Source organism: Phallusia mammillata, chromosome 2 (assembly GCF_965637545.1).
Source record: "Phallusia mammillata chromosome 2, kaPhaMamm4.hap1.1, whole genome shotgun sequence".
Classification (NCBI taxonomy): domain Eukaryota; kingdom Metazoa; phylum Chordata; class Ascidiacea; order Phlebobranchia; family Ascidiidae; genus Phallusia; species Phallusia mammillata.
This window is the reverse complement of record NC_137253.1, coordinates 6,197,979-6,219,548: the sequence shown is the minus strand read 5'-3', so window position 1 is coordinate 6,219,548 and position 21,570 is coordinate 6,197,979. Positions and strand designations below refer to the sequence as shown.

Below are 21,570 nucleotides of genomic sequence, written 5' to 3'. Positions count from 1 at the left end.
GATAACCTTCAAATAAAAACAAGTGTTTTTTTGGCAGTACTAATCAAGGGCAGTGTTTGTTTGCAAGTAAACAGTCACCTACTTTATAGTAAATTTAAACAAATTTGGTAATTCCAAATCTAACATAGGGAAAACACAAGCTATTGAAAAATTTAAACACAGGGCATATTGAGAAATTGTTTAAAAAAGCTTGATGGCACTTTGCCAAGTACAAAACCAAAAGGTTACCTAAAACTGAAAATGTAGTTCAAAATAACATAAGGCAGCACCACTATTTAAAAAAACATGGGTAAAGATGGAAAACAGTCAGAGTTTAGGACTTAAGATGTCAGATTATTTAACAGAAAGAATAGTTTTAATGTTCATTGCAGCAAGTTCATTGACCAAGTATCGGTAAACAAACGGAATATCGACCAAACACATATGATCCCCAGTCTTGCAAGAAGTACAGAACCAATATTTCTTTGAGTATCTGTTGTGAGTGGAAGACAATGCTGAGCTCAGCAAAACCGGTGAAAGCAAGCTTCCACACTTTTCACATATGTATGCTTGTGAATAGTCCGAGTTTGTCAAAAGGCGATCGTGCAGTAACATAATGCACCCTTGAGCAAGTAAAGCATCTCTTTCCATCTCGCCAAGACGAATTCCTCCAGCACGCTTTCTGCCTTTAATTGGTTGTTGTGTGATTTGATCAACAGGTCCAGTAGTTCGTACCTGAAATTTGTCAGAAACCATGTGACGAAGCCGCTGGTAATAGACAATACCAATGAATATTTCAGCTTCTAACTGTAAGCCACTGACACCGCTGTAAAGCGTTTCAGTACCATGAAAGTTAAAGCCAGCTTTACGTAGCAGTTCACCAAAATGTTCAACAGCCGGCTGGTCTTCTGTGAATGTAAAGGGGGTTGCATCATACACATGGCCTTGCAATGCCGCCGATTTTCCAGCCATACTCTCAATCATCATTCCAATGGTCATTCTTGATGGAAATCCATGAGGATTAAACAAGATATCAGGGTACATGCCTCCGTCAGTGAAAGGAATACTTTCCATAGGCCACATTTGGGAACACACACCTTTCTGCCCATGACGACTTGCAAATTTGTCACCTATGATTGGATTTCTGTTCACTCGTAGTAAAATACTCACTCGATTGAAACGTCCTTTACCAGCACTGTCACTCAAAACCCGCACACACTCAACAAAAGCTGTTTCCAGGCTCTTAAACTTGACAATTGACATTTCACCAGTATCAGTGTTAACATAACTGTAGTAATCATCACCGTCAACCAAACGTTGACCAATGGAGGGAAGTCCGTCCTCGCCAACAGTCAATTTCTCAGTCCGTGCATCTTTGTGGTTAACACCGAATACAACATTCACAGATCGGTCTCCAACTTTTTTGCTCAAGTCAATCAGTTCTGTGTGATAAACACTGCTGTGAGCAAACCCCCTTTCCAGACTTCCTTTGTTTAAGATCATAGCATCTTCCATGTCATAACCAGTGTAACTGATCACTGCAATGACAGCGTTTGTTCCTGTCGGGTAATTGTCCATCTTGTAATAATCATACATGTGTGGACGGACAAGACTGGCTTGTGGAGTTTGTACTCGATACAGTTTATGGTCAGCCCTATAAGCCAAAGCTTGACAAGGAGTTCCCATGGTTTGTTTACCCATCTGGCATTGGTACATGTTCCTGGGTGACTGATTGAAATCAGAAAATGGGGTCATTGAGGCAACTGCGCTAAGAGTTGAGTGTTGGGTTAGTTCTTGGTGTGTTGTTTGGTCATGCGCTTCCTCTGGTATAATACAAATGTCCATGTAGACCTGTTCAAAAGTCCCTATCATCTCAACTGTTCCTGTGGTAAGGTTTACAACTGGTCGAACCATTCTTGCTTCCTGAGACAGCAGATAAAGCCCTGGGTATTGTGTTGCCTTTCCAGTGTATTCGAGCAGGCAAACTTCCAAGTTCTCTGGGACTGTATCCTCTCCTCTAACTTTTTTTAGCCTCAATCTGTTGGCAACGGCAGCAGCTTCATTTACTGGAAACCAACCAACCAGTAACCCATCGAATAGAACAGGGTAAAACTGTTCAGCACCACGGACATCTTTCGAGTTTGGTGGCAGCATACCTAGCTTGTAAAGTAATGCCGGAAAGTGGTCAACAGAAAATGGATGGGTGACAACCTCACACAAATATGACATGTGATTCATAAGACCACACGGAGAGCCATCAGGGGTATGGACAGGACACAAAAAGCCTGAAGATTCAGGAAGCAATTTTCTTACCTCAGTTGTTCGCATTTGAGCGAAGAAAGCACCTCTGTGCACACAACGAAAATGTGAAACATATCGCAAAAAGTTTAGCTTGTCTGCTATGATAGCCAATCCAGAAAACTGCATGAGCCCAAGACCAGTACTTGACACCAAATTTCCTGTTGCCAGTAAATAGCTCATACCTTGGCTAACATCACTCACCCTAGACATGCAGTTTTGTACTTCCATTAAATTTAGTGGATTACGGTAACTGCTTGTGCTGGATGTGGTAGCAAATTTCTTTGTGATAAGTCTACTTAAAGTCAGTAACCATAGTTGCATTTTCTCTTTTAATACCATTTGAATTAGATGGCCAGGAAGCAAAACTTCTTGATTCTGCACAGAGTCAGCATTGTCAGGCATGCATTTACCCATTGCAAGACTGAACACTTTTCTCACCATGAAGCATATCAATCGAAACTTATCTTCATTTGCTTCAAGGTGTATAAGCACTTTGTGTTTTAACAAAAATCGTGCAATTTCAATGTCAGTGTACCACTCAGCACGATTCAATTTCACTCTAAACTTTTCTCCCAGAAAGCGAAGAAAATCTTTCTGGCTTGCGAGCTTGTAACCACGCGCTTGGCGCAACAAATTCTGCATGCAACCTGTAAAGTATGTGTCGTCTTCCATGGTCCGAATCAGCTCTGCGTAAATTTCCCGGTCACTAAGTGGCACCAAAGCTTTGATGAGAAGAACAACAGGCAAATAAAACATTTCCTTGCGATGGTATATGCAAACCATAACTGTGCCATTATTCAGATAATGCAGAACCATGCTAGCTGTAGTCTGATCCTTAGTCATTGAACGAATACTGATACCAAACTCTGAGTAATGAGGCCCTCTTTTTTTCCATGTGCCTCTCACAATTGCAACAGGATAGTTCCTTCTTTGCATCACCAACATTCGGATAACTTTTTCATTTCCATTGATAATGAAGTAACCGCCCATTTCTTCAGCTTCTTCTTGCTTTTCTATTAGCTGCTTGGGGGATAAGCCATGTAGATTGCAACTTACAGATTTTACCATAATAGGAATGGACCCAATTGAGCGAGTAACTGTTCCTTGTTTAACGCCATCTAATGAATAAGTAATAGTAGCTTGCAATTTTGCCTGGTATGTGACCCCACGCTGCCGACATTCAGATGGATAAATTTCTATTGTTCTGCAATTTCGAACACCTTCATCAACTTTTGGCTTGTCAACAGAAGCAGAAACAAATGAAATTGACAACCTACGATTATTGCACACCATTGATTCCATGGGCACTATGCCATTAGCAAGTAGTTTAATGCCTTCCTTTAGAAACCAATTAAATGATTGAACGTGAGGTTTGGTTAAGTCTTGTAGAACTGGATGCTGTTTTTCAGGTGGTCTTCCATAGTTCTGTGTCAGATTTTTCAATGATGGCACTGCATCAGCAGGTAAACGTGATTCTAATAATATTTCAGGCATCTTGCCTTTAACTACACTGTAAAACATTTTTAAGAAGTCATTTTTGAAATACAAGTTTTTAAATTTGAAAAGAATATGTTAAATAACACATATAAACTAGGATATTGTTAAAAAATGTTTTTTATTTTTCAAACCATTGCTTTTCAGATTTTTACTTCCCCATAAGGAGAGTTAAATAGATTTAAAATACCACTCCTAACGAAATTGTAAAAAATCTAAATTTATTTAGAGAATAATATAAAATGATTATACAAATGTCTTTTCCAATGATCAATTTTAATCAAATTATTTGCCTCCGTGCTATTTACAAAAATCATTTATAAATTGCAACATGTTTAAACAAAGGTTGAAACTAAAGTTAAAACACTTGTGCTGTTGTGCACATTTGCAAAAACTATATCTTTGCGAAGCAAAACAACAAAAACATGGTTTAGCGGAAAAAAAACTTACTTATAACCTGGTTTTACCTTTACTGCAAACGCCTAATCGCAAAAGAATGTCAAAAAAACACGACTTGTCGTGAAGTGCTACGCTTTGTAAAGGTCGACAATCAGAAAACGTGAAAAGTGGATTCCGATTTCCGAATGAAATGAAAACTTTTCATTGCAATTCGACCACGATGCGCAGTGGAGCGTGTCCAATTCCTTGTGACGTATTTGCCGCAGAAAAAAATAGAAACATTTTTTTGAGTCTTTAGGAAAAATAAACCAATTTATTGTTTAGTTTAGCCCTAGTATACCACTTTTTGTGAGAATTAAGCCACAACGAGTTGACGTAATTTGCTAATTATATACCGTATCAGTTTCCATGTCATGGCACCATCATAGAGTAGACGTCGTTAGTTGCGTGTGGGCAAACGACCAATACTGTTATTTGACAATTTTGTCCCGTGACGTGTTTCTTTAATGTGGTTTTGCACCATTGTGGTTTGTGAGTGGGTTTCTTATCTACAGTTATAAAAGTATGAAGCAAGTATGATAGCACTAATACATTTTTGTAGAGGTGTCAGGTTGTTAGCTTATCAACTCAACTTTATATCACAGTATAGTCAACCTAAAAGATGTCATAGTATATAGTTTGCCGTTAAACACACCACTGTTTACCGTTTGTATTGTTTATAAATTTAAAGAGTGGAATTTTGAAACATAAATTAACATAAACATTTTGTTTATTTCAGATCTGTAATTTATCAAAACAGTGAAATCGAAGCATTACCGTATCTTATAACACGTCTTGGCCCAAAGGCTTTCCCTACTGTACTCAAAGGCAACATTCAGTTGTAAAATAAAAATAAAAAAATCACCCAAAATAATGTCATACGGAAATCGATGGCTAGATGATGATGAGGTTCAGCCAACCACCAAGGGAAGTAGATGGGATGACAATGATGACTTCGAGGATTTTGATCCCAACAAGGATTATCTAACTCAAAAAGTCGAACAAAAGCAAGGCAATATCTTGGAAAGCACACAAAGATCTTTGCAAGTTCTTGAAGAAACAGAAAGTATTGGCATCGCCACTGGACAGGTTGGTTCCCTTAAATTCTCAAACATCTGTATCTGAAACATCTGTTCATTACAGTTTTTAATAATATTTGAAAACTAAACAGCCAATTTTATGTTTCTGACGCTTGAAACTAATATATATATATATATTAGTGATGGGAGATACCAGGTTTTAACGCGAGTACCGATACCGAGTACCACATGTATATACCTTTGATACCGAGTACAGAGTCAGATTACCGAGTACTTAAGTGTAGTGTTGTACTTAGTTGTATATCACTGGCTAATTTATCTGCCATGGTCGGGGTACAGGCGTGCACACACACACATGCCAAAAAATGTAATCACCACGTGATAGCGAAAAACATATACGTTACCTGGTGGAACTTTTTCCCGATTTTGTGATGTCCAAAACAAATATTGGCCAAAAGTTGCCCATATTCTTATGGTGTAAATCGGCCTCCGGTACTCGCACGTTGGTATCGAAAACTAAGACAAAATATTTCGATACCGAGTACGAGTATCGATACCACTGAAATCGTTCGATACCGAGTGCCAGGTACCCGATCCATCACTAATATATATTCCATTGTCAAAAGCTGATAGAAACTTTTTTCTTAAACGCAGGTTTGTTTTTAAATATTGTTCTATTTTTTTAATAAACATTTTGTTTTAGGAACTTGTACGACAAGGTGAAGTGCTTCGAAGAACTGAAAACAAACTTGACAAAATGGATCAAGATTTAAAAGAAAGTGACCGCCACTTGCGAAGCATCAAAAGTATGTGGGGAGCTTTTGTGAATAAGTTTAGCAAAGAACCAACACCAGACACCACACCGAAACCAGAGGAAAGACCCAGAAATGGTGAACCCTCTTCAAGGTTAGAAACATACTGTAAAAACACAAATTTATCAAAGAAAAAAGCTTTACCAATGCATTTAAAATATACAAGAATGCTTGGATTACTCAAAGTGATATGAAGGTGCACTAAGCCAGTGCTTCCCAACCTTTTCCAGCTCACGGCCCACTTTAAAAATCAATTTATTTTGGCGGACCACCGTTTAATATTGCGACAAAACCACGATGGAAAAAGAACTAAAATTAAGAACGAAAAATAATAACCGCACAAGCAATACTTCTGTTAATGTGAAGCCTGAGCTTGCTGGTTCGATATGATGAGATCAAGTCGGAGTTTATTGGGAGACAAGCTCACATATCAGTGTTAAGACTGTTTCGTGTCTTCGATTTCGTTATAGTTACTGATACAAGTAGTGCTGTGATGCGACAATTGCAGTTTAGGTACTGTTATGACGTAACAATTGCAGTTTGTTTGTGTGATAAAGCTTTGTTTAACGTGAAATCTTTCATGCATTCATAGTAACTATAATATTATATTTTAGAGAAATATAGTTAAACTTGAAACTACGTTCACACGAACTGTGTAACTTTTTTGAACTTCTATATTGGTATGGTAATAGTTTGAAAAGCTTCGCGGCCCACCAGAAAGCCGCGGCCCACCGGTTGGGAAGCGCTGCACTAAGCGATATAAATGTCCACCAAGTGATATAAACGTGCACCAAGCGATCCTGTAGATTTTATATTCCCCATTTTGACAGCTACTAAAAATGTCCAACCTAACATTAACAATTTATTTCAGCCTGCACAATGCTATCACAAAGTCAGATTCTGCCTATGATACTCAGCGTGATTACTCGACAAATCCTGTACTGCAGAGACAAGAACAAAATCGACAGCAATTTTACAACCAGTCTGAAAGCAGCAAACCCGAAAACAGTGCAATGTCACAAGTGGAAGAAAACCTTGGTATGTTAAGTGTTGTTCAATTGTTTTTTTTTAGATATATACTCTTTCTGTAAAAATAAAACATTTTTGTCTGAGCATGCCTGAAATTCACAAAAAAACTCTCTCTATCTTGTTCTGAATATATGCTATGAAGGCTTCAAATATGCCTCAAATCAAAAAAACTCTTGAAAAAGCATGACATGTAGTTTTTTAAAGACTGAAACTCCCTTTCTGTTGTACAGTTTGCGCTGTTTTATAAAAAAATTTGTTGTCTACTCTCATTTTAAATTACAAATTAGTTCCCATTTTTTTTCTGAATAGATAATACATTAATCCCTCTCTGTAATGATTCAGCTTCTTAGTAGCTGGATAGGGTTCAAATCCCCTTACTAAAGAACCCTGGGGTTTAACATGAAATCGGTTTGCTCAAAAAAAGTTCTATCTTTTCAGATTACATGAGCCAAGGTCTGTCACGATTAAAGGGATTGGCTATTGGAATGCAAGACGAGATGGCTACACAAGACCCGGTTATTGAGCGTTTGCACGAAAAGACGTTGAAAGTCGACAATAAGATCCATAGAACCAATAAGGAAATGATGAAACTTAACAATAGCTGATTTATGTTTTCTTCATTTTTTCTCTACTCTAGTGTAGATGTTTATTGTATGTAGGTAATACAATGCACCAAAATGGTGACAAAATGTCATAAGAATGGGTTAAAGCAGATTGTATGCTGTCATGCAGATTTATGCACCAGTTTAATTACATTAAACTGTTCATAATATCACTGAAACATACAAAAAAACATGTGTACTTTTAGCTTTTTCTTAAGTTAGAATCATTTACTTTGTATTGTTGAATAATTTGATTATCACTCTGCTAAAATTTTGCCCAAGTTGCCTTAATAAATATTAGATTTATTTTATTTGCTTGCTTGCAATTCAAATGTAACACAGTTGGGAAAAGGGATTTTGTTTTTACTATTCACAATGAAAGTTCTGACTGACAAACATTCGTAGTTAATGGGATTTTTATAATGTTTGCATATTAAATCAAAACTTCAGTTAGTACATGATAAAAAAAGTACATAATTATCTGTGATAAATTGGGCGCATGAAAATGTATACAATGGTGGCAAAGAAAGTTGGGCAATGTTTTTTCTTAAAATGGTTTGTTATATTGTGCAGCATTAGTGAAACTTATTTCCCTTTATTGACACCATTTATACACTCATCTATATTCAGTGTACGACATATTTAATCATTCTCATTTGCTGCCTATTTTATTTTGGACGTTATTCTAAATATATATTTAACAAACTTTTTAAAGTGAAATTTACATTTTGTTAAACCATATCTCAAGGATAAATTAACATGACCTTGAGCTATTGCTGCCCAAAACATTTCAAAAACTTGTCATACCGCCCATGATCAAAAATATTGTAAACCTATTACTTTCTATGCTTTTCCTGCATAATTTGTTTGTTATATAATATGTGTGTTTTTCATGTATTTGCCAATTCTTACACTGGATTGAAAACTTCTTTCATTGTATGATATACAGTGTTGGAAAAAGACTAATATACTGGACTTAAAATTGTTTTTGTGTGTTGAATGTTCACAGCAATGTAAGACAAAACAGAAATTACCCTGTCAAATTTTGGAAATATTAACTAAACCAGAGGTGCACAACCTGCGGTCATGAAAAAGTGTATTAAAATGTATACAATGGTGGCAATGAATTGATTAAAACTGTTTGCGGTTACATTATTCCACTGCAATAATTGGGTTTGACTACCTGTCAAAAAATGCCTAACAAAATTTCCGAAAAGTAGGACCGATTTTCCCCGCAATGATTTCTCAGATACTGCTGTAAAAACTATATGCTACAACATAAAGAAGATTTCAAAATGCATGAAGATAGTAGACTGGTAAATTCATTTTTGTGTACAAAGACAGCTATAACAAACTGTCTTAATTCAAAACTAAAGACTCAATAATGTGTTATACTGAAAGGAGAGTTTATTGCATAAAACATAACCCACCATCCACAGGAAGAAATTTGACAATTTAAATGTTTTGTTTAAGGGGAATAATCATAGTGCTGTTCCTTGCACTTTTAATTGACCACCATCTGCCAAGTTTATGCTCTTGGCCAATGGCTGCAATAAGGTGATTTCCCTTGTCAGTGAACCGAAGGTCATTCACAAAACCACAAGCTGATATATCAAAAAGTGGTAGCAACTGCAAAAATTTGTCGCTACATTTCCACAAACGTATTAAACCGTTAGAAGAACCAGTAGCCAGAAGATCAGAGTTCGGAAGCGCCGCAACTGATGATATCCAGTTGTTTTTCTTTTCATCTTTATGGGCATCTCGGATTATTACAATTGGTTTCTTTTTCATAATACTCCAAATGCAAATCGATCCATCATCGGAACCGGATATCATATATTCCTCATTAATATATCGAATACAATCGATTGACCCAGTGTGACCGTGGTATACAAGTTGTGATTCTTCAACAATTTTCCAAATACGAGCCTAGAAAACAAACACCCGCTAATAAACAGAACATATATATCTACCCTTTATATATATACATAAGTCTCCATGCAAAAACATTGTTTTACTTGAGAAGTGGATTAAAGTTTAATGCAGATTACAAATGATTCTTTTTGCTCTTTTATAACCAATTTGACAATTTTTTTTATGCAATTATGTGAATTATATGATAATAGGGACAGTTTTATCAACAAATGGCTTTAGATTTCTAAACTTTATGCAGTTAAGCATAATGGCCTGATCTTAAACCAATGACTTTGGTTATTTGCTTGCCAAAATCAGTTAAAAATCACTTTTTATGGTTTAACATTAAGTCCTTGCCATAACAGTGTATAACAGTTTTAGTAAAAAAATATCTCTAACTTACACTTCTGTCTCTTCCCCCACAACTGACACATCTTTCTCGAGTCAAGCTGTCACAGGCCTCAACCGATTCCTGGTGTCCATACAAAGTCTCCACATAACTCATAATGCCAACATCCCACACTTTAACAGTCCTATCATGTGATGAACTGAATAGCTGGGTGGAGTTTAAGCGAAAAGCAACTCCAGAAATTGTGTTACGATGGCCCCTGAATGTGTGAACGTACTCCATGGTGTCTGGATTCCAAACTAAAATAATTTTGTCCTTTCCAGCTGATGCAAGGAACTTAAAGTCGGTAGTAAGAGCTAGTGATAATACATGGGCAGAATGGGCTTTTTGGTTTGGTTTGGGTTTAGTACCTTTAACAGTAAACAGCTTTTTATGAGTGTTAAGGCACCATTTATTGATTGAACAATCTTTTGATGCTGTAAACAGCACACCTTTGCTGGCAGATACAGCCAAGCAAGTAACAGATAGTTTATGTCCACGGAGTCTAGTTATATTATCTTCACTTGGTTGTACACAAAGATCTGCAATTTTTCGCTGAAGTCGTCCAGCTTTTTCAAGGACATCTTCCTTTAGTATATCACCGACTACATCTTTCTCATTCTCACTATCATCTTTAGCATGTACAGTTTGCAGTTGCTCCAAGTATTTCTTGGTTAAGCGCATCTTCTTTTCTTGGGCTGTTTCATCCTCATCACTGGAATCAGGAAGATCTTTAACAGGAGGTGGAAGATCTCCATCTTCTGATCCACTAGAAATTTCATCATCAAACTCCTTGAGTTTCCGCTTTGGAGCTTTTTGTTGCTCAACTTGGGAAAAATCGTTTCCAGCGGAAGTTCTTTTTTTAGTGCGAAGTAAAACCATAACTATTGTCTTTAAACAAGGCTGGTTTCTCTACAATAAAAAACAGCACTGGAATATTGTAAGGACAAAAAATACACATATAATATTCATTTAACTGTAAGCTTCAGTATTTTTTACCCTACATTTGGTGCATGTTACATTTCTATTGGCATGCAAATACTTTTTACTCACATTGCAATTTTATGCAAATTAAGTTCAATTTTTAATTAAACAATTTTCCAAAATCATTGTGGTAAATATTTAGTAAACAGTGAAGTATATACTTGATACACAATTGCAAAATTTAACACCAGAAACTTTAAATAAACATCTTTAGTTAACCTATGATATGCTATGGCAGATTTATTTGCTTGCATTTAAAGTGGGGTCAACCCAGCGATTAGAAAACGAATGTTGTTTATAATATTGAGCGCCAAACTCTTCATAGTCACTTTTAGAAATAAAATATGACTGGCATTGGTCACTGTTTGCCCATTTTGCTGCACCTTTCCATGCATCTAAACTAGGTTTAGAAGCATGTTTAACACAAACAGGTGCAGTATGCGGTCGAATTTTTCTGAGGTCAACAGATACCCTTTCTATAAAGCCATTTAATTTGGAATTCCCACCGGTTATAAATACATTATTAGCCAATCGTTCTTGCACAGTTGCATCATATCGTTGCAAAACAGTTTCAATGCATTCACTTAGTCCACACTGATCATAACCAACCAAAGATGGTTGAAAAATAATCTCGGGTGATTGAAACTTTTCGATCCCAAGCTTGAACATATTGTTTCTTTGTTTTACAGTTGACTCATTTCTATATTCTTCGTCTAATTCTGACTGGATATTGTCAATTTCGGATTGTAGACCCTCAGCATGCAACTTTAATTCCTCCATATCATCACACCCGACATCCAAACAGCCTTTCGCTGCACCCTCAGGGTTTTCTTGTTCAATTTCCATAACACACTCCACCTCATAGAGTTTATACTCAGTCTGTTTTAATTTCTTTTCCAGAGCCAAATATGAGCTTTGCATATAACCAGGCTTTGGTGCTAAGTTTGTCGCTCGTGGTGTAAAACTCACTTCTGTAATGTGTTGCGCAGAAAACTCCAAATCTGTCCATTGGTTGACTAATTCACTATAATTTGTTGCAACTTTACCGAGTTGATGGACAAGATTTTCCATTCTGTTCAGTGTAAATTCACCAACATGTTGTGGATGCCTGTATTGCAACAGCCACTGAAGGTATGCTGTACAGTTGTACCCTCCTAGGTTCAAACGAAGGGCATTTTTAATGTCAGGTTGTCGATCAATAACTGGTAAAACATGTGTACTTTGAAATCCACAAGACACAATCAAGGCTGTAGAATCATTGTCTTCTCCAAGGCAGTTATTATTGTAACTGAACAGACAGTCAATACCAAAAGCAACTTTCGGAATGCTGTATGCTTCAAATAAAAGCTCAGACATGTTTTTCTGGCAATATGAGGGATTGGCGATTGGCTCTGTAATCACTATTGGATGTGTTACCGAGTCATTGGTGTTAATTCCAAGATGTTTAAATGCATAATCCAACAAAGTCTCTTGAGCTGAAAAATTAACAACAACATTGAAATCATAAGGGCTTCTAACCATCCAACGTACAGCTTCAATGTCAGCTATTTCGTTTCCAACTTGAATATCCCAATCTCGCTCTTTTCGGTTGGCACGATTTTTTGCCATCACATTTTTATAAATGAGTTCTGGACTTTCCGATGTCGCCCAACCAGCTCTGCACTGAAAAGAGCCATTATCAATTATTATTGGCAAGTCCTGTTTTTCTTTACCATAATGCTGTATAGTGTCAGGGGTAGACTTATAATCTTGAAGGGTAAACATGAGTATTTTCACTACTGGGAAGGTTCAAGTTGGTCCAATTGGAAGTTTTTATATTTTTCTACAATATCTTTCTTGATTTGAAGTTGTTGTTGCAATAACTTTAGTATATTTTCTTGTTCAGTCTTAGTGTTGTCAATTCCTTTGGCCTCTTCAATTTCCAATTTAGCTTGATTGATTTTTTCTTTTAATTCAAGAACTTTTTGACTGAGATTTTCAACGTCTCTCCCTTCTTCTAGCCGACTAAGAATTTCGTGAATGTCTTGTAAAAAACTAATTTCAAACTGCTGATTTTCTTTTTCATCCACAATAGTATTACTGCTGTTCATAATTTTATTTATTGAAGAACGTTTTTATCTATTGTAAGTTCGTCACGCAAAAAATCCATTAGTTAATTTTCACGAATGATTTAACCTATATTTTTTAGTCTAAACCAGTATGTCAAATTGATACACAATGAAAACGTATAATTAGTAGAACAATAACAAATTTATTCAGCGAAACGAACACACGTGCGCGAATCTCTGCAAACCAATGTGCGGTCAAGCATGAAATTTTCAGTGGAAATATTTTTTCTTGGTGCACTTCCTTACCACAGTGTTCCGGTGGTTGTTGTTTTTTACAAATAAAGAATCGAACACTTAAAGTATGTGCATATTAAATCCGTCTACTGAAAAGGTTTAAAGCGTGTTTGTTAACGAAAAAATCAAAAATAGAAAAAGTAAAAACTGAAAACCAGATTACCAGAAGTCATGTCATGGGAATTCCCCTGCAAATTCTCCGACTTTTTGTCGTGTTTTCACCATAGTATACTAACATGGTAGTCCAGCTATTGTTACCGTCACGCTTGATTAACTCTGCACGCTTGTCGGATGCTTGCATTGAGTTGGGTGCCTTAAGAGCAGGAAAATGACAAAACTGTGCGTGTGTGGTCGGTTGTATGCATCTACCATGTGTAATATTACTACGTTTGGTTGGAATTATGCTGTTGGAGGGAATTTACTGAGTTTTTTTGCCTTTTAGTCCTTCTTTAACCGCGTTGAAGTGATTTTAGCGTGGTTTTACCTAACATATTCAAGGGTGAATAAAGCTTGTTACGGATCAAACTAAAGTCTGGTGAAAATGGAACTTTTCCAAACTGACTGCATTTTTAATAAACTGATGTTTAACGACTTTGACCCCGACCAGGAACTCGATCCGGACAGACGGAAAGTCAAGCTTAAACGAAGACCATATTTTTTCCAAAGTTACTCATTTTAAACTGTCAACAAGAGGTAGATTTTTCCTAAAAGAACTGATTAGATGAGAAACCATGCAAAAGAGTGATGTGAAGCAAAAAGTTTATTTGAAAAAAAATCAAGGTACAAAAACAATTTCTAGACATCATAAACAACTAATAAAGTGGTGCAGAAAAACAGTCAAATACTGTGATAAGTAACATGGAGTTTAAAGTATTTGGAAGGTGATGTTTTGTTCAAGGCAAAAAACAATTTTGCAAAAGTAAGTAAAATTGTTAGCAAGTTGTCCACCATGCAATCGCAGGGCCAGCTGGTTTCTTTTATGGAGCAAGGGCCTGGAAGTCTCACTTATCCTTCATTAGAGTTACTTCAACTTTCTCAAAGTGTGTACCTGAAATGAGAGAAAGTTTTTTAGCCAACCAACAAGCTAGACTTTTTTTGTGTATTGCAAAAGTTTTCTATGATCCTCATTATGAAAGTTTCCAAAATAGGACATGTGATATTCTGAAAGTTGATATGGATAAAGAGAAAGTACCCAATAGGTTTTAATATTCGTGGATTTATTTATTCATGTTTTGTCGTTCACGTTTGCCAAAAAGCTCTTTTCTAAAATGTTCCAAAGGTCTAAAAGAGGAGCTCTGAAAAATAAATCAAAATGACTGTCAAAAGTGCCTGTACTTTCTGCACAAATGTGCTTCTTTTTTCAAATTACAAAATATGAAACTACTTTATGTTAGCTTTTTAATAATAATGTTATAGCTAACAGTAGGCTACTATGAAAATCGTATCCGAGTGCAGTATAAAGCCAAGTGATTTACTAATTATAGGATTTTGAAAACAGAAGCTGTAGAAGTAAACAGTGCACACTGTTTCGACCTATAAGGTCTCATCAGTGCAGCTGATTAAAAGACATATGCCATATTGGTTAGTGTAGCCATCTGATGGCCCTCCAGTTTGTTGGAAGTAACAGGCAGAACATTAATTCCTCACCAAATCTGTTCAATACCACAAATGGGTAAAAACCACAGAAAAAAAACTGATTTTTAATGCCTAAGCAACTGCTGGGGAACCAAAGTGATGACAATATGATTAATAAGCCAATAGATAGATGATAAGTAAGCTGCAAATACTGCTCACTGTTTTGACTTGTAAGGTCTCATCAGCGCACATGATGATAAACATAGGACATGTTGGCTAGTGTAGTAACATGCTGAAAAACCTTGCCTCGCCAATTCGGTTCATTGCCGCAATTTTAAAGCAATTCTTACAAAAAAGATGCCTGTCTATAAGTTTTTAAAAATATACTTTAAAGAGTTGATACAATTGAAAGCTAAAAACGTTTTAATAGCTCTACATACATTAAACAATAAACCCAATAACTAAAAAACTTTAAAACAGACACAGATTTGTCGCCAGCGGCTTTTCAAAACTAGCTGTTTACCATGTACCTCATACAAAACTTCAGGCGACGTGCAGTGTTATTCATGCGTAACCGAAATGCGCAGGATAATAAAAGAAACGAGAGGAAAAGAGGAGCTGGACTACCATGTTAGTATACTATGTTTTCACCACTGATCTAGAAAAAAGCCTGGATAGCGCATCCAAGCGGAAAAGTGAAGCCTACATGGAGGGTACGGCGGCCATATTGGAAGGATCACCTGCGTTAGGCGGTGGCAGCCATCGGAGCGTTATTGTGACTAAATTCAGTGTTAGTGCAAAGTTTTTTCAGTAAGGTAAATTTTTTTATGTTGTTTTCAGGTCGTATTAAATCTATTGCTCCTAATATACGCATATTACGCGGTTCTGTGGAGAGAAATTGCTGACGTCGTCGGATTTATATTTTAGCTATTTCACCTACGGAGGCATTTAGCAGCAAAGATATATATTTATACAATTTGGCCAAGATGCAACATGCAATGAACCCCCCAAAAATCTTTTATTGCAAGTTTTAAACTTTAACTTTGAAGATCAAAAAAACTATTTTGCTATACTTTTTCTGATGTCGTCTCCAGTGTTTTTTTTGCAAAAGATGGCGAAGTCGAACTTTTGTGTGGAATTTAAATATCATTTTCATTAGTTTAAGTTTATGATTGTCCAACAGGGCACCCAAATGAATTGTCAACACTTTGGAATGAGGAACATCCATCAACACTGACAATGTTTTTGTTCAAGGGATTCCTTTGCCTTTTGGTAATTTGCCATCTGTAGTGACAAGCATGTACTGAAATCTCTTTTCTGGGTCCTGGCAGAGGGTAGTTACCCTAGATGATAACCTAAAGAGACCCCATCATTTCAAGACATAAAGCTATGGTGAGATGGTGAAGAGGGTAAACTAAGTGCTTGAATGCAAATGAAACAAAGTGCTGAAAAATGTTTGTATTGCTGGAACATCTGCATAATCTTGATCATTTTGGAGTGGATCCCAGTCTTCTAAATCATACTTTCTATTTGTTGCAAAATGTGAAATTTTCTTATTTTTCATCCTGCTTGTATTACTTGATACATTTAAAATGTTCGTAGAATCTTGATTTTTTTCTGTGATGATGCTTCTCTAAATAGCTGGGTTGTTGTTAAAGCCCACAATAGAATAAAATATTTTTAAAACAGCTCTGAATGGAATTTAGAATGTACTTGTATGAATTTGTACATTGGCAAATATTTTTAAGGGTGAGTCATTTTCGTGTACTAAATCTTGAAATATGCCTTCAGTAATTTTAATGCAAGTCAAAAATTCATTGAAGCCAGTTTTTCTTCTTGATTAATGCAATTAGACCAACAATATATAAGCACTATCTAGAAATGATTCCCATGATGCCTTATTAGAAACGTGTAGGGGTCATTTAAAGCCATGAGCTAATAGATTTTGGAAATTCATTATTTTTCTGTTAACCTGATGAACTTACTGTCCGGCAGTATTAACCTTCTATTTATTGGTGCCATTTAACCTGTTTCAATTTCAGTTGTTGCTTAAATATGTTCTCATTCTTGCATGTATTACTTTCATTATTTCAATTAATACAATTTAATTATCACCTGCTGTATTGGTTAAGTCTTGGTTCATGGGGAAACAGCATCATCTCTTAGAGTGATAATTTGGCTAGTATGGTTCATATATTTGTCTTAAAAATGGTCCGAGCAAACCAGAGAGTGTTTGCTTGGATTTCAGGTTTGCCTACAAGTTTTTTTTTTATTCAATGCTAGGAGCAAATGTATTAAACCTGTAATAAATATGTGTGTAAAATAGTAATGAAAAAATTGAAGTTCATGTGCACAATGGGTTTGAGATTAACTTACCACTTAGATCAATAAACCACATAACCAAGTGATTGTATACTTATTAATCCCACCTGGAATCCAACCAGGGTCCTTTGCCATAAAGCAAATGTGATAAACCACTACCCCACAGGATTTGACAAAATGTATACATCACTTGGATAAATCGTTAAAAAAAACTACTACACCCTGAAGAAGGTCTGCTTGTCTTGTACAATTATTTTATGTGTTAAAGATCTGTAGTTATATAACAAACACTAATATTCCAAGTCAATACAACTAAAATCAGCCTCAGTTGCCATCACTATAACCTCAACAAAATGACAAAAATATATCCCACTAATGAAATGTACGGGAATATCTGGGCTTTGTACAGCTCTCTCCATCATCACTGCCTTTGCCGTCACTTCTACTTCTACCTTATTAGCGTTTTTTTGCTGCAACGGAATGCATAACACTGTGTCCCTGCTTTGCCCAGTGTACCAGGTGATCCTTCCAATATGGCGGCAAAACCTCCACACAGGCTTCAAAAATCCCCTTATCGTAACGCCTGGTTGCGCTATCCAGGCTTTTTTCTAGATCAGTGGTTTTCACCTTCCAGACGAGCATCTGGTTTTGGTAAGTTTTAAATGATCTTACTAGCAAATACTGATGCATAGTTAAACTATAGTCATTTGACAAACAGAAAGAAGGGCATTTTACAAACAGAAACTTTATTACGGTAATAAATTGATGGTAACTCAATAATTAAGCCTAGCAAAACAACAGGTGAAGCAAAAAAACGCTGTTACATGCGAGGCTACAATATTGGCTTATATTGTCCAATTCACAGAAAAAAAACAAAAAATAAAAACAATTATGTTTAAATATCGCAATTACAAAGCATTACACCTTTCAAATCAAACGAAACAATTTGAAGTTTATATGCTTCCTCATGTTAGCCCGATCTTACAACTTAGAAAGTTTTGTTGAACAATACTTTGTTTTTTAATAGAATTGTCGTGCTGGTATACGTCAATCTTGAGTATTAACAGGCAAACTATATGTTGCTATTGTGGGGTTTTGCATTTGCTACTGTCAAGTTATAATTGTATTATCTCTATTGTTATATGTTTAATAGTTAATGTCATGTAAGAAACAACTGTCAGGACACGTCAACAACTCATCATAAATCCAACACCTCTTATGTAACGAATTTGTCATCTTAGTAACGGTGTGTCCTTGTCTCGTGTGTATATATATTCGACTGTTCGTGCTTTGCGTTTACTTTCGTTTTAATACAAAGTCACTACGGATTTAATTGTGCACAAAACGGACTTCAATTAAGGATTAGATCTAGCAAGTGATCAGTCGCTACACTATAAAGTGCCATCGTTTCAAAATCTTGTTTTTTTACATATCTAACAATAAACAGACATTGGGGTCTCCGGTAGGCTAGGCTACATCTGCATGATGCTTCACTCTCTTGCAGTCACAAATATTTTTTCACAAGCATTGAATCTACGGTTTGGTGTGGGTTTTCATGTGACTTTGGGCATTCTTTCGTAGTTTGAAACTTTTCTCGCAAACCTCGCATTTATGAGGTTTCTCATCTGAATGCACAACCATATGTTGCTTCAAACCGCTATAAGTCCGAAATGGCTTTTCACAAACCTTGCAAATATGGTGTTATTCGCCAGTGTGTATCGACATATGACTTTTTGCGCTGCCCGACGTCATGAACCCCTTGTCACAAATTGGACATTTGTATGGCTTTTAACCAGTATGGCTCAACAAATGTATTTTCAACTGTCCTTGAGTACGATGCAGCTTTTCATAAATGTCACAGCGATACGGTTTTTTACAAGTGTGAGTTCGTGCGTGACATTTCAAATCTTGCAATGTGCGAAATTGCTTTTCACAGACATTGCACCGATGAGGTTCTTATCCGGAATGAATCAACATGTGTTTCTTTGCATTTCCGGGATAAACGATTCGTTTTTTCACAGACATCACATTTATGCTGTTTACCACCATAGTGACTGACCAAATGCTGTTCTAGAGATTTGTTCACAATCTGGAGGAAAACGTTTTCCTCGATTTTGGAACCAACAAAGTTATGTCTTTATGTCTGGATACAGACCATCCTGCTTACCATGGACAAAGAGTGTGGAAAAAATTGAAAATTTACCACTTGTTTGAATCATTTGCTCGTGAGAATGGATGTGACTATATAGTAAGTTTGGCTGTCAGCGTTTATTTCCAGAAAATTCTTATCGAGGCTGGAATTTCAATGAGACTGATAATTAGGTTTGATAGTTGTTTGTTTAAACTCTACCAAAGGAATAATAGTATCATAATATACAAACTAATAAGCTCCACGTTATTAATTTCGGCATTGAGAATGTTCAGGACCCAGGTGTTGCTGCGCCGCGTTTGACCATTATCCACCAATTGTGCCTTTTACTGTTTCGCGCTCTATAACGTTTTAACGCAGCGCAGCTTTTTTCGACTCGGTATTTGTTTTATTGCAATTGTGTCGTTATTTTTTCTTTTACCAAGCAAAATAAACTCAGCTCAAATCAAATAGTTATAGCACCTCTTCAGGTAAACCCTGTCAACTTGACCAGGCCAATTAAATCGTTGCGCTCAACGGATTTTGTTGCTTTACTTGAAAATACGTAAGATTTGCAGAAAGTTGGTGACGCGTAGAGTTTTAACCACCCAGGACGTGGACTGCCAGAAAATACCTCGAACTTTTGTGTGTTTGAATGATACATTTAGTCTTGATGGAGGTTTGGCCTTTTTAAATAGTTGTTTGTGCAACATTTTGGTTGTTTCATTCCGTATTATTCTATAGGTAAATGAGGTAAAATAATTTGCTTAACGTGAGCAACATTACAATTTCTTTAAAACAATGTCTATTTTGTTTGTCATCACACAAGTATTGTAGCCCATCGTTATCAATCACTTTTTTTGAAAAAAATAAAAAAATAAAAAAAAATAAAAAAATAAATAAATACCGGTAAATAAAAATATAAAAATAAAAAATAAAGTAATAATAAAAAAAATAAGCAAAGAAAAAAATATTGATAACAATAGGCCACCATACACAAGTCAAAAAACATATTTATTTAAATATGCAACCTGGTGGACGAAACGTTCGTTTAGTATTTGCAATAAGTTTTAACAACTCAGGTTTCTTTGCTCGCGCCGCTTTCTAAAATCTTGTTCGATCAAACCACACCTTAGGTTAATGCATGCGCTGTTACCTTTACGTCAAATCTTGTATTCACTAGAACAGGGGTTCTTAAACTGGGGGGCGCGCCCCCCTAGGGGGGCGTGAAGGGTTCGCAAGGGGGGCGCAGCACAATCTGGCAGCAAAGTTTTAACTTGCAAACAATTGTAAATTAATGCATTGGAATTATGTCGGCGCTGATTTCGAACTGATTGTTTAAAGTATAAACGCTTCATTACATTGAAATGGATGTCCAATTGTATTAACCAAACTTTTCCCACTGCGGGCCGCCGCATAGTTTACATGCCCTTGTGCCGTCTTCTCAAACTTAGCCCATGAGGCGATTTTTATATGGGCGCCAAGATATGGTCTTTTTAAAACCCCATTTAAAATCTGTTAAATTATATAGTTAGTCTCATCTTACAAGGAATGCTTGTATATTATGTCATAAGTGACACAATAAGGCAATTGTTTGCGCACAATTAACACTTTTTGTTTTGTCTGTGACGTAATAAACTGGGTTTGGATCAATCCTGGGCGTTGCAATCCTTTGAGAGTCGGTAATATTAATTTTACATGTCGTAACAGTAAACTTTCGTAAGGAGTAGATTAAGTTTTGACAGTAACAAAGTTATCAATACGATTTGGCAAACCAAAAATTGGGTCGCGAGCCGGATGAAATGACCTCGCGGGCCGTAGTTTGGTGACCCCTGTACTATATAGTCGGCTGTACATTCTTTATTTGTGCGCAATTTCGCATTAGAGATTGCCCTGACTTTGAGTGAATCAACAATTTCTGGGCAACATATGCGTAGTTTAAAAGAATACTGGCAACGTGTCTCTGTGTTCGCAAAAGCCTACTTTTTCGCAACTTATCAGTGTTGAAGTGGCTTTTTCCAACGTTCGGAACTAACTTGACAGTAGCTTAAAGCGGACCTACCATGTATGTTGTTTCCAAAAAACAAGACAAGCATCATTAGTGCTAACGTTTTTTAGGGGGGGCGTGAGAATAAATAATTAGTGTAAAGTGGGGCGCGACCGAAAAAGTTTAAGAACCCCTGCACTAGAAGAATTATTATACACCAACGTTTTTAAAAATT

General features: G+C 36.3%; 4 protein-coding genes and 1 long non-coding RNA gene across 5 annotated transcripts; 1 reads left to right on the top strand and 4 right to left on the bottom strand.

Moving 5' to 3' along the window:
• Positions 1-6: 6 nt before the first annotated feature.
• On the bottom strand, positions 7-3,800 carry LOC145214437 (DNA-directed RNA polymerase I subunit RPA2-like). The gene has a single exon (XM_080082963.1). It carries the CDS (start codon positions 3,772-3,774, stop codon positions 334-336), a length of 3,441 nt encoding a protein of 1,146 aa, XP_079939089.1. The 5' UTR covers positions 3,775-3,800; the 3' UTR covers positions 7-333.
• A 1,127-nt stretch (positions 3,801-4,927) lies between these two features.
• On the top strand, positions 4,928-8,680 carry LOC145214450 (synaptosomal-associated protein 29-like). Its single transcript, XM_080082976.1, has 4 exons — positions 4,928-5,301; positions 5,956-6,158; positions 6,936-7,102; positions 7,532-8,680. Exons 1-4 carry the CDS (start codon positions 5,086-5,088, stop codon positions 7,696-7,698), a joined length of 753 nt encoding a protein of 250 aa, XP_079939102.1. The 5' UTR covers positions 4,928-5,085; the 3' UTR covers positions 7,699-8,680.
• Positions 8,681-8,774: 94 nt separating this feature from the next.
• Positions 8,775-10,879, bottom strand: LOC145214441 (U3 small nucleolar RNA-interacting protein 2-like). The gene is made up of 2 exons (XM_080082967.1): positions 10,013-10,879; positions 8,775-9,624 (listed from the first exon to the last, which is right to left on the bottom strand). The coding sequence occupies exons 1-2, from the start codon at positions 10,877-10,879 to the stop codon at positions 9,151-9,153; spliced, it is 1,341 nt and encodes a 446-aa protein (XP_079939093.1). The 3' UTR covers positions 8,775-9,150.
• A 25-nt stretch (positions 10,880-10,904) lies between these two features.
• Positions 10,905-13,258, bottom strand: LOC145214439 (actin-related protein 5-like). Its single transcript, XM_080082965.1, has one exon. It carries the CDS (start codon positions 12,743-12,745, stop codon positions 11,222-11,224), a length of 1,524 nt encoding a protein of 507 aa, XP_079939091.1. The 5' UTR covers positions 12,746-13,258; the 3' UTR covers positions 10,905-11,221.
• An 807-nt stretch (positions 13,259-14,065) lies between these two features.
• LOC145214459 (uncharacterized) lies at positions 14,066-17,145 on the bottom strand. The gene is made up of 2 exons (XR_013857054.1): positions 14,516-17,145; positions 14,066-14,371 (listed from the first exon to the last, which is right to left on the bottom strand). It is a non-coding gene; the product is annotated as an uncharacterized LOC145214459 (long non-coding RNA).
• Positions 17,146-21,570: the final 4,425 nt, after the last annotated feature.

Coding starts and splice junctions, on each gene's coding strand:
- LOC145214437 (XM_080082963.1), bottom strand. CDS start 3,774: ATGCCTGAAATATTATTAGAATCACGTTTACCTGCTGATGCAGTGCCA.
- LOC145214450 (XM_080082976.1), top strand. CDS start 5,086: ATGTCATACGGAAATCGATGGCTAGATGATGATGAGGTTCAGCCAACC. Junction 5,302..5,955: donor TTGGCATCGCCACTGGACAG/GTTGGTTCCCTT, acceptor ATTTTGTTTTAG/GAACTTGTACGACAAGGTGA. Junction 6,159..6,935: donor AATGGTGAACCCTCTTCAAG/GTTAGAAACATA, acceptor AATTTATTTCAG/CCTGCACAATGCTATCACAA.
- LOC145214441 (XM_080082967.1), bottom strand. CDS start 10,879: ATGGTTTTACTTCGCACTAAAAAAAGAACTTCCGCTGGAAACGATTTT. Junction 9,625..10,012: donor GTGGGGGAAGAGACAGAAGT/GTAAGTTAGAGA, acceptor TTTGTTTTCTAG/GCTCGTATTTGGAAAATTGT.
- LOC145214439 (XM_080082965.1), bottom strand. CDS start 12,745: ATGTTTACCCTTCAAGATTATAAGTCTACCCCTGACACTATACAGCAT.